This window comes from Mirounga angustirostris, unplaced genomic scaffold (genome assembly GCF_029215605.1).
Source record: "Mirounga angustirostris isolate CCGP_5_RB_7025 unplaced genomic scaffold, mMirAng1.0.hap1 SCAF_11, whole genome shotgun sequence".
Lineage (NCBI taxonomy): Eukaryota > Metazoa > Chordata > Mammalia > Carnivora > Phocidae > Mirounga > Mirounga angustirostris.
The window spans coordinates 43,018,673-43,030,937 of record NW_026991719.1 but is presented as its reverse complement, the minus strand read 5'-3'; the positions used below and the strand labels follow the sequence as shown (position 1 = coordinate 43,030,937).

The window sequence follows — 12,265 nt, the reverse complement described above, 5'->3', positions numbered from 1 at the left end:
ACTGCACTTGCTAGATTGCGGGGAGGTCGCAGAGGTCTTAGAGGCAGGATTAAGGCAGTGGCTCTTCATCAACTGGCACAGAGTAGATTCAGCTCCTCTGTTAACAACCAAGATAGCTGTACCAGTACACATCACCCCAAAGGTAGGACAGGGAGAGAGAGCAGAACCTCCGTAAGGCTTTATGAATGAACACTGGGCAAATGATTGATGCCTGCATTCATGGGACGTCTCACTGATTTCACAGGTGGAAAGTTCTCCTCTTGACACAAGATAAGGTCCAAAGGAGATTCTGGCATTCCACTCCAAGCAGCTTTTCAAATTTAGACTCTAGAAAGCTGCTTAACTATGAAAGTAGGGCTATACTAGGGTTAAAATCCTAATTCCCCATCTTTTTGTCATCCAGGAAGAAACAAGGAAAGCAAGCAACCTGAGATGGGGACCAAAGGGTATTGGCCCACACTCCCAGCTGCCCCAGATCTGAACACTGAGGCCTGTCTGTCCAGTAGGGCTCGCTCTCTCTCTTTGAACTGGGCACCAACACCCCAAGGATCCTCCTCGTACAGACTCAGCCTTCAATTTACACCCTAGTTCAATTCTTCTTCCCATGAAGAGAAAGTCTCCAACTAGAGAAGGAAACTGGATAACTTAGATCCTTGAGGCACAGGGAGAAACATCCCTGGGCTACGCGTGGGGCTCCTGAACAATAAGAGGGGACGTGAGCCCTTTTAACGACAAACAATTTTTTATTAAATTTCTAATCAAGTACTGTAATAATTTCTTTTCTTTCATAAAAAGTTAAAAATTTACAACACTGTCAATTTGGGAAAAGACAAACAAAAGAGTAAAAACGAAACACAAGCGACCAAAAGACACATTCAGAGACAGAATAAGTAACAGCTTATTTTAATGCCTGCCTGGCCCTGGTGGCTGCTGCCAGTGTGCCGGCTCCTCAGCCTCAGACTTTGCAGTAGTTGAAAATCTCCTCTAGCTTCAACATGTCCAAGGGGGGGATTTGGGTGACTTCGAAGAAGACCCTGCAAAAGGAAGAGGGGTCTGCTCAGCGTAAAAATAAGCCAAAGCAAACAGGCTCCTTGGAATAAATGGGACATAGGACCCTTGGTTCCCTATATTGGTTTAACCCTAGAGCAGAAAGTAAGGCGAACAGTCCTGAATGTTCCTTTTTCCTTGAGTGCGGCTAGTCTGTGCCTCCCCATGGCTGAGCACAAACCCAGCCTCAACTGGAGCTCAGTACTTACCGGTGAGAATACTTGGAATGCACAGTCTTGAGCTTGTTGCAAGGACGCAATGTTAGCAGGGTGTTTAGCTGCTTGACCAAGGGGTGAAGATCAGAGGTCTTGTAGCCACTGTAATACTCCAGGGCAGGAGCCTGGAAGACGCAACATGAACAGTGACTTTTACCACAGGAAGCAGACCCTTCCTCTATCTCTACCATCCCAAGTCCAGACTTTGTATATAGAGATAGTCAGACATTTCAAACACTCATACAGCACAGACATTGACCAGTAAGTATAGAGTACATCCTAGAAGACTACGTTCCAGCTGCAAACTAATGGTATGGCTATCCAGATGAACATATGTACCATCCATCCACAGGTACCAGTTGGATATTAGCCCCGGTTGTAGGTATTCATGTAAGCTGAAATCCACTAAAGAATCTAAGGAACATGACTGATTCTGTAATTTACTCACACTCAGGTCAAGAGCCAATGGGCAGGCAAACCTCAAAACAAACTTAAGATCCCACGTCAACAGACAACAGGAATTTAAGGCAGTTCCTCTTCTCTGGCTCTAACAGCTCTCATTCCACGCGTTTATGTTCTCATTCAATTTTAAGGATGCCTATTATGTGGCAGAAGTGATACAGCACAGCATTTAAGGGCAAAGGTTCCAGAGGCAAACGGCTTGGGTTCAAATTCTAGCTCCACCAACAGCATGGACTTGAGCCACAGTTATTAATTCCTTGGTGCCCCAGATTCCCACTATGCCAAATGGGGATAATTACAGTAATTGCATCATAGGAGCGATGAGTTAATACACACAATGCACAGTGGAACAGAGCCTAGCACAAAGTGAGTGCCCAAACAAGGCTAGCTAGGATTAATATTACCAACCCTTGTGTAGGCTGCTGTGAATACAAAGATGACTAAGGCCCCTGCCCCTAAAGAATGTGTAGTGGGGGAGACAGCCGTGCACACAGAGAATTACAGAATGTGTGGGAAGGTCTATGATGGAAGTGAGAATGGGACCCTGGAGAAACAGAGCAGCAGGACCCATGAACTTTGGCCAAGAGAGTCACAGAAAGCTTTGTAAAGGAGGGCACGACTGCAGTGGGTGTTGAAAGTCAAGTGGGCGCTCCACAGGTAAAGAAGAGAAGGTTTATCCTATAAGGCAGTGGTTTTCTAAAAGTGTCTTAAATTACTTTCTCTGAACTCCTTTTTTTTCTTTTTTTCAAATATCTTACCTGGAAGCCTAAATATCTACCTGGGATTGGGAGGGAGAGCTAACAAGCCCACCAATTTGCATCCCTTTACCTTTTACAGGGCCCAGGAGACACTTCTACAGGAATCACAGGGCTCTACTGAATATTGTTTAGAAACCACTGCCACAGGTAAAGGGCAATCACTGGCATGCTGAGCAGGGGAGTAACACATTATATTGGGTGTGTCAAATAAGATTAATGGCTCCACTGTCACTGCACAGGTTCGGGCCCCAATGCTTCATCTTGACTATTATGAAATCTCTCATTTAATTCACCTTCTCTACTGCTATACCAGTGCTGTTTCCAGAACACACAAAGAGGAGTAGGTCACTCCCCTGCCTCAAAACCTCCCAATGCCTTCATATAAAGTGGGTCTCTCCATTTGGCATCCAAGCTCTCTCACAATCTGACTACACCCTACCATTACGGTCTCATCTCTCACCACCCCCTATTAATATATCCTCTGCTCTATCTATAGGAAGTGCCTTATTCTGCCCCAAATACCTCACACTCTTCTCATTGCCTTCACATCTGGTCAGTTATCATTCCCTCTACCTAGAATGTCTTCTCTCACAGGTTCCTACTCATCTTTCAAGACCCAACTCAAAAGTCACCTCCTCTGTGAAGCCTTTCTTATCTATAGAGGTGGTATACATAGCATAGAGGACTGTGGGGCCATACTACCTGAGTTCAGATCAGGGCTGACACTTCGCTGATACTCATTGGTGTAACCATGCCAACTGTTAAAACACAGAACTATTTCTATACTGGTCGGCAGGCAGTTTGCTGCCCTGAGTCCCTCAGTTGTCCCCCTCAGAACCTACAACATTTCCCCACGATCTGAAGATCAAAGCCTGGCACAACATGGAGCCTCTCCAGGGCCACAGTTCCAAAGCTACGGCCGCATCAGTTCTGACGATACAGTATGTATAACAATTTGAACACTACTCCTAATCCCCAAAGACCAGCTCTGCCTCTCATTAGCAAAACATGGGAAGTTATTTCTTATCTGTAAAGTAGGGACGTTAGTACTGATCTTGTGAAAATTAAATGAGTTAATACACAAAGTGCTTAGATCACTGTCTAAGCACTAAATAAATGCTAGCCATTTTTTTCCTTTTCATCATCATCACTGCCATTTACTGAATGCTTTCTCTGTCCCAAGAAATTTCAGTATGACTTGTCCAAGTTCACACAACTGTTTAGAGCAGTCTTTCTTGGTACTGGTAGAGGTTTTCCCAACAGTAGTGGCTGCAGGACTTCTAGGTTGGAGGAGCTTAGGAATGAGTTTTATTTATACTGGGGAAGGAGGCTTTAGGGGACTTCCTCTTCAGAGAAGACCACTATACTATACCTCTGAATCCCCCATTATACACACAGACAGTTGCTTGCACAACTCTGGGTCTGTGCTTCTCAAATTACGTTCCAATGAGCTCTCTTAGGGGAGTGGGGGGCAACCTCGCTGGGGGGACTGCAAGGGGCAGGGGCAGAATGGGGTCAGGTAAGAAGGGGGCCCATCCTACCACCTGCTGCAACCAGAATTATTTCATATTAGTCTGTTTTACAATATTGGGTTTTCAAGTAAGCCTTCTTTGGAATAAAGAGCACTGTGACTAAGAAAAATAAAATAAAACAATTCAAAACCATTGCTGTAAAAACCTTTTAAGCAGCCAGGCTCCTAACACGTTGAGATGTCAAAGAATTTGTAACTATGGGTACATGGCAGTTTTATCACTGAGTTTCCCATGACCCTACTTTACACCTTCCTCCCAAATTTACCCTGTGTTTTCTTGCTTTTAATTGAAGTATAGGTGACATACAATACTACATTAGTTTCAGGTGTATGACCTGAAACTAGTGACTCAACATTCACATACATTACGAAATGCTCACCATGGTAAGTGTAGTCACCATCCGTCACCATACAACGTCATTAGAATGCTATTGACTATACTCCCTATGCTGTACTTTACGTCCCTGTGACTTATTTATTTTGTAACTGGAAATTTGTGCCTTTTAATCCCCTTCACCTATTTTGCCCTTCCCTCCACCCCCTCCCCTCACTAGTTTGTTCTCCATATTTATGAATCTGTTTCTATTTTGTTTTTTTTTATTTTTTTAAGATTTCATTTATTATTCTGAGAGAGTGAGAGAGAGAGAGAGAGAGAAAGAGAGCACAAGCTGGGGAAGCGGCAGATGGAGAAGCAGGCTCCCCACTGAGCAGGGAGCCCAATGCGGGGCTTGATCCCAGGACCCTGGGATCATGACCTGAGCCAAAGGCAGACACTTAACCAACTGAGCCACCCAGGTGCCCCCTGTTTTGTTTTTTTTAGATCCCACAGATAAGTGAAATAATACAGTATTTGTCTTTCTCTGACTTATTTCACTTAGTATAAGATCGTATAGGTCCATCCATGTTGTCACAAATGTAAGATTTTATTCTTTTTTATGGCTAAGTAATATTCGTGTGTGTATGTGTATACACCACATCTTCTTTATTTATTCATCCATCAGTGGACACTTAGGTTGCTGATTCTGTGCTTCTAAATCTCTACCCCGTGCCCCCGGCAAGTGTTTACCCAGTGTCCGAGCTTCTTCATATAGAGGGCCAGGAGGAAGGAGCCAGCAGCTAGTTTGGAAGCCCTCTCCTGGACATAGTCGTATTCCTGCAGAGTCATCTCACAGATGAAGCGGGACAAAGTCAGTGTCTTCATGTTGGCACGGAGACACTGAGGGTAGCAAGAAGACTGGCTCAGCAATCAATTCAGAAAAGCAGCACCTAGCAGAAGACCCACTGTACCCACTCTCTCCAGTTACCCCACTTCAGGCCTAAATGGCTCTCTGAACAATTTACCTCTCTTGCTACCATGACTCACACTAAGGACCCTACCCCCAAAAGCACAGACTCTTTCAGGCAGGGATTCTGAAATCGGCCAGCGGGATTTGCTACCTCTAGAGTTTTTAATCAAATTATCAAGTACCCTTGTGGTACCCTCCCCCACATCCCCTTTCTTTGCAAGTTATCCTTTGAAGAGCTGAAACTCTCTAACTATAACTTTGCCCCTGGCTCCACCCTAGAAATATTCCATGCTCCAAAAGAATTTCCCTTTTCTTGTTTGAATCTTTTTTAAAAATTATAACCTATAACACACACATAGAGGAAAGTACACAAATGTACTTGTAGAATACAATAAATAATTATAAAGTGACCTCCCCTGTAACCAACAGTCAGATGATGGAAGAGGACTTTACCAGCATTTCCCCCCAACTTCCCACATGCCCCTTCCTGATCGAAGACTCTTCTTCCCCTCCCTTACACTGCCTTCCCCTCAAAGCATAAAGGTACACCATGAAAATCTTCAATTCTGTTCCCCCCCACACTTCATAAAGGTGGTCAGTCTAGGAGGGTGGGCTGAAGAAGAAATTCCCCTGTCCCCTGTTGCCCCTTTCCCTTTTCCTACCATTCAAGCAGCTACTCTGGGTATGGAGGGGACTAACCCAGTAGTGGGAGAATGAGGATGTGCCTCCTCCCTCTTACCCTAGCATATCTGCGCAGGAAATGATAGGCGATGGGAATGTTGATATCAAATTTGAGAGTTTGCAGGATGCTGATTTCCATGGTGAGCATCTCATCTCGCTGATAAATATCATCACAGATATATAGGAAGTCATCTACACAAGGTGGGCAGGACTCCTATGGGTGGAGAGGAGAGATAGTCACAAACAGGCAAAGAAAGCCCACTCCTCTCTGCTTTGAGATAAAAGGCAGTGGGGGAGAGAAGTGAAAGATAGGAGGCAATAACGTTTCCCAGCATAAACCTTCAAGGTCACTCTGAGAGCAACCTTCTGGTTGATTTGAGTGGCCCATGTGAAAAACAAAATCAGAGACATAGGAGACATCTGCCCCAAAACTGCACCACTGGAGAGAGAATCGGGCCTTGTGGGGTAGATTCTTACACTATTCGGAGTGGCATAATATGGCACAGGAACCAGTAGCAATGATCTCTCTTCTATTTTTTTAAATATTTAATTTATTTATTTGAGAGAAGAGAGAGCACAAGCAGGGGGAGTAGTAGAGGGAGAGGGAGAAGCAGACTCCCTGCTGAGCAGGGAGCCCGACGCAGGACTCGATCCCAAAACCTTAGGATCATGACCTGAGCCGAAGGCAGATGCTTAACCGACTGAGCCACCCAGGCGCCCAATGATCTCTCTTTTAATGAGTGAAAGCCTGGAATGAGAAATCTAAGGCCTACTCTGGGGGAAGGGAGAAAAGAAGACCACAGAAAGTGGAGCTAGAGATGGAAAATAAGCCGGCACATTGTTTCCCAGTCTAAGAAATGAACAAGGATGTTTGGGAAGGGGCTCTACTGGAGTAGCAGGCAGTGAGAGACAGGCAGACCAGCACAGAGAGAGCCTAAGCAGAGACTGAGGACTGCAGAGAGTGGGAGGATATGCTCAGGGGCTAGACAGGGGAGATCCAGACCCAGCCAAGGGTGAGAAGGACCCCTAACCGGCAAGCACCTTAACATGTCCTGTCATCTGCAGGGTGAACCTTGGTTTTGGGGAGAGGACTGGGAAGCAGGAAGACCCCGAATCTTTTATCCAGCTGCATCTAACTGCCCACCGCAGCGTTCTTCTCACACCTTTCTCTGTCTTTCTATTTAGACATCTCAGACTAGACTAACCCTCTATTTTGCAGACAAGGAAATTGAGGCACATAAAGAGGAAGCAAATTACTCAAGTTCACACAGCAACCTAGCAGCAGTACTAGGCCAAGAAACTCTCCCTTCCTTTGCCCTGCTCACCAGTGGTTCCTTCCTTTCTTCTCTCCTCAGACCATCTCCACACCTCCCTTTGCAAAAGTCTTTCTGTACTTCTCAATCCTGTGAGGGAAAGACACCCCTTCTCCAAAAAACATAGTGGGGGCCCTTCATCCTGATAACCAGAACAGGGTTCTGGTACTCCTGGTTCCCAGATTTGCTAAGAAGTGCCTCTTTGTACTCTGCTCTTCATTCTGCTGTTGGCCAGGGACCCCCAACTTCTTTTTAACCCTCTTGAGGCTGAGGCATGGAGGACTTAGTACCTTAGTACTTAGTACCTTGTGCTAAGCCACAAGGATAGCCCTAGGTAGGAGGAGGAAAGAGGAGGGAGAGGAGGGAGAGGAGGGAGGCGCAGAGGGAAGGAGAGCAAAGAATGAACCAGGGAGTGCCTGATCAGGGAAGGAAATGAGCCAGAGAGGGAAGCAGCAAAGGAGGGAGCAAGGGAGAGAGTGAGAGAAGAGAAAGGGAGAAAGGGAAGGAGGAGGCCAAAGAGGAAGGAAGGGACAGAGGGAGGAGGGAGGAAGTGAGTCAGGAAAGGTATGCAGGAGGGAGAGAGCCAGGGAGAGAGAGAGGGAAAGAGGATAGCAATGAGCAAGTGATAGTGGGTGGGAGAAAATGAACACTGGAGAGGAAAGGCAGTAATCAAGAGGGGGAGCTTGGAGGGAGCAGACTGTGAGGGGGAGCAAGCGAACCAGGGAGCAAGTGAGTAGGGAAGGAAGTGAACCTGAGAGGGAAATAGTGAGGAAAGGAGCCAGGGTGGGAGGGGGAAAAGAGAGAAGCAGCAAGAGAAAAAGGAGATGAGAGAAGGAAGGTGGGAAGTGGCTAGAATTAGAGGGAGTCATAGTGCCAGGGTGCCAGGGAGCAAGAGTGGGTGGTAGAGAGGGAAGGAGCACATGAAGAAGGGAGAGAAGGAATGAACAGAAAAGGGAGGAGAGAGGGGATGGAAGAGGGAGGGAGTGCAGCATGAAAGGAATGAGGTGGGGAGTGAGAAGAGATGGGACAGAGGGAAGAGAGCAAAGGAAGGGAAAAGAGAGGGAAGAAAGGAGTAAGGGAGGGAGGGAAGCTGGGAGGGAAGAGGATGGAATAGGACAGAGTGAGGGAGCGCGATGGGAGGGAGAAGGTGGCAGGAAAGGAGACACAGAAGGAGGGATGGATAGAATAAGGGTGGGAGAAGGGGAGAAAGGGAACCAGGGAGGGAGGGAAAGAGAGATACAGGGAGGAAACCCAGTTTGTAGTGTATGAGCACACCAGGCAAGGATGGAAGAATGAAGGGAGGGATGAGGGAGGGATTGAGGGAAGGCTGGTAAAAGGAAGGGAGTTAGGGAACAAGGGTGGAAGTGAAGCAAGGAGGGAAGTGAAGCAAGAGCTGCAAGAAAGTGAGGCAAGTAAGAAGCAAAAGAGGGAGGACTGGAATGAGGAAGGGAGATAAGGATCTAGGGAGGGAGGGAGGGAGTCAGGAGGGAGGGAGGCAAGAAGCAAGTTAAGGATAAAGCTGCGGAAGGAGCAAGTGAGGGAGCACAGAAACAAACCCACAGTTCTAAAGCTCTTTGAATTCAGTAAAAGTTGCTACCTCTCTGCTTCTAAACACTAAGGTTTCACACAAGTAGCCTATCATGGAAAAATCACAGTTGAACAAGATCATTTAGCATCTATGAGGAAGAGGAAAGAATCAGAGAAATGAGATGGCTTCCGGTTAGGAAAGAAAGGCCAGCAGGGCGCCTGGGTGGCTCAGTCAGTTAAGCATCCAGCTCTTGATTTCAGCTCAGGTCATGATCTCAGGGTCCGGGGATTGAGCCCCGCTCAGCGGGGACACTGCTTCGGGATTCTTGCTCTCCCTCCTTCCATGCTCTCTCTCTCTCTAAGATGAATGGATAATTTCTTCAAAAAAGAAAAGAAAAGCCAGCAACTTGCTTTTATAATGCTACTTCAAAAATAACTATTTCACCTGGACTCACTACCATCTGTACCAGGCCATGTTTTCTTAAATGTCTCCAGCACCCAGGTTTGGAATTGCTTTCTTATCTATGCAGTTCAAGACTCCACTAGGTGGAGAGGAAGTTGGTGGAAGAAGAAAAGAGTGCGGGGGTGGGTGGAGAATTATGGATCAGAAGGAAGACTCACAAAGAACATTGTATTTAACTAGGCATATGCCCACATACACATATCTTCAAAGAAGAAATGAAAGAACCCTATGGATGCCAGGAAACAAATATACCACCACTGCCACCCAACACCAGTGTCCCTGCTAGAAAAGACCGACCAAAAAAAGGGAGGAAATATTATTTGTGTGTGTATGTATGTAATTATACATGCACACACACAGGTGCACATACATGCAAATGTAAGTGCATGTATATGTGCATGGGTATATACGTGTAGATGATACATACACACATATACATACATATATGCACATATAGACATACAAATACATATATATCAGACTTGGGTAGAAACTTGATTAATTTTCTCCAGGCTCTCTGAACTCAGGCTCACCTCAAATTTTGCTGCAATCAGAAATGCAGTGGAACCAAGGAGTTGTAGCTTGTCCCTCTTGCATACTACCTCCATAAGGTAGTGATCCACCAGTTTCACTGCCAAGTACAGGGTCTCGTGACTCATCTCAAAGGTCATCTGGAGGAATACACAAACACGAATGTGTCATATTTTCCCACCCCAAGGCCACATCCAGTAGATCTAACTACATGGTCTGTGGCACTGAAGACAGTGGAACTACCAGACCTGGCCCACCGAGACTCAGCCAGCTATGAATGTGGGAACTGCTTCAGCTAGGTGCCTAGATCTAGATCTCCTGTGCCTTTGAGGACCCTGGCATTATCCATCCCTCCATATTTAGGTAGATGACCGGTCTTATAAATCAGAGAGAGATGAGGCACCTGGGTGGCTCAGTCGGTTGGGCGTCTGCTTTCAGCTCAGGTCATGATCCCAGCATCCTGGGATCGAGCCCCATGTTGGGCTCCTTGCTCAGCGGGGAGTCTGCTTCTCCCTCTCTCCTCGTGTGCTCGCTCTCTCTCTCTCAAATAAATAAAATCTTAAAAAAAAAAAAGTCAGAGAGATGCTCTGCCTTCTCTATGAGCACCTTGAGTGAACACACCCTCTCCCCTTGATCTCCAGTACTTAGATTCTTGCTTTCCCCATTTGCTACTACATTATACAGTGAACTCCCCCAAAGAGATCATGTTCCTTTACCTCTAAAATACAGAGACCCATTTATTAGTACATTCATTCATTAGTGTCTCTTCCCAATTAGATATGCCATTAGAATATATGGATTAGGAGAAAGTACCAATAGCACCATTTGGAAGTGAGCTGAGGGACTAGAAAGACAGAATGAGATTAAAGCATTAGTAGTATAATCCTCTTTCCCTTTTTTTTCTCTTATCTATCTTTGCCTTGCCTTCACCAACTCCAAGAAACCACCTCCTATAACTCTAGACCCAGTGTTAGTTCTGGCCCATATGGCATCTTTGTGCAAATTAGGAAAAAAAAAAAAGAGTGATGTCTTCGGGTGAATGCAGCCCTGCAGGCACACATCTTATCAAGTAAACAATACCTTTATATGAATTAGCAAAAGGTACCCTGCCTCAAGGCAGAGCAGCTCCACAGCCAGAAAGTACAGCTTGACAAACGGTATGAGCTGGATTCCATCGCCCACTTTTGTCTTGCCTAGGAAACTTATGTAGGCACAATCTGCACTACACACAGGCGTCCTACCCAAACCTCAGTGATGCTTCTTCCTCTCTACCCCTTAAGTTCTTAGATTCAAGAACAATAAAATCTACACTAATCCAACACTTCAACCAATGCAGGAATCTTCTCTTTAATGTCTCCACCAAATAATTGTTCAGTTCCTGCTATAGAACTCCAAATACAGCCTGATCTCTCTTTGAAGGGTTTTAATGGAAAATTTTTCCTTATACTGAGTAGAAATCACCTTCCTGGTAAAATTTGCTTACTTCATTGGGCCTCCTTTTATGTAGGCTCCTCTTATTCACAGAAGCCTAGATGTTTGAAGTAGGCCAATAAGAAGCACTGGAGAAATGGATGATTATCAGAAAATGGTCGAGGGCGCCTGGGTGGCTCAGTTGGTTAAGCGACTGCCTTCGGCTCAGGTCATGATCCTGGAGTCCCTGGATCGAGTCCCGCAACGGGCTCCCTGCTCAGCGGGGAGTCTGCTTCTCCCTCTGACCCTCCCCCATCCCATGCTCTCTCTCTCAAATAAATAAATAAAATCTTAAAAAAAAAAAAAGAAAATGGTTGAATACATCAGTCAGCAATAGATGCATTAAATTTTTAAATAACAGAAATACCAAGAAGTTGTTCTTACTGTTCCTGGGATATGGCCTTGGATTTTCTCAGCAATCCATCCTTACCGGTTTCCTACTGCAATGTAATAAATTACCACACACTTAGTGGCTTAAAACAACACAAATTCATTATCACAGATCTCGAAGTCAAAAGTGCAAAATGGGACTCACTGGGCTAAAAAAAATCAAGGTGTTAACAGGGCTGCGTTTCTTTCTAGAGGTTCTAGCAGAAAACCCTTCTTCTAACTTCTACAAGCTGCCCACACTCCTTGGTTTGTGGTCCCTTCCATCCTCAAGGCCAGCAATGGCCAGCAGAGTCTTTCTCATACTGCATTACTCTCTGCCTCCCTCTTCCACATTTAAGAACTCTTGTGATTACACTGGGTCCACTTGGATAATCCAGGATAGTCACTGTATCTTAAATTTGGCTGACTGCAATCTTAATTCCATATTCTATTTTAATTTCCCTTTGCCATGTAAAGTAACTTATTCATAGATTCTGGGAATTAGGATGTGAACATTTTATTCTGCCTACCACATTTTCCAGAGGAATGTCGTAAGAAAGAGATGGAGAGAGTTCATGCAGATGAATGACTACCACCATAAGTATCAAGAAA

General features: G+C 45.4%; 1 protein-coding gene across 7 annotated transcripts in view; it reads right to left on the bottom strand.

The window, feature by feature from the left end:
• Positions 1–645: 645 nt before the first annotated feature.
• Positions 646–12,265, bottom strand: part of CCNB3 (cyclin B3) — a 91,749-nt gene continuing 80,129 nt past the window's right edge. For 5 of the 7 annotated variants that reach the window (XM_045877918.3, XM_045877928.3, XM_054507985.2 and 2 more), the window contains 5 exons: positions 9,817–9,954; positions 6,039–6,194; positions 5,080–5,229; positions 1,257–1,387; positions 646–1,034 (listed from right to left, as the gene is read on the bottom strand). In XM_045877918.3, coding sequence (XP_045733874.2) covers positions 956–1,034; positions 1,257–1,387; positions 5,080–5,229; positions 6,039–6,194; positions 9,817–9,954 — 654 coding nt within the window. In that variant the 3' untranslated portion in view covers positions 646–955. The remainder of the gene's footprint in view (positions 1,035–1,256; positions 1,388–5,079; positions 5,230–6,038; positions 6,195–9,816; positions 9,955–12,265) is intronic. The other 2 variants (XM_045877966.3, XM_045877959.3) reach the window with 1 other exon arrangement.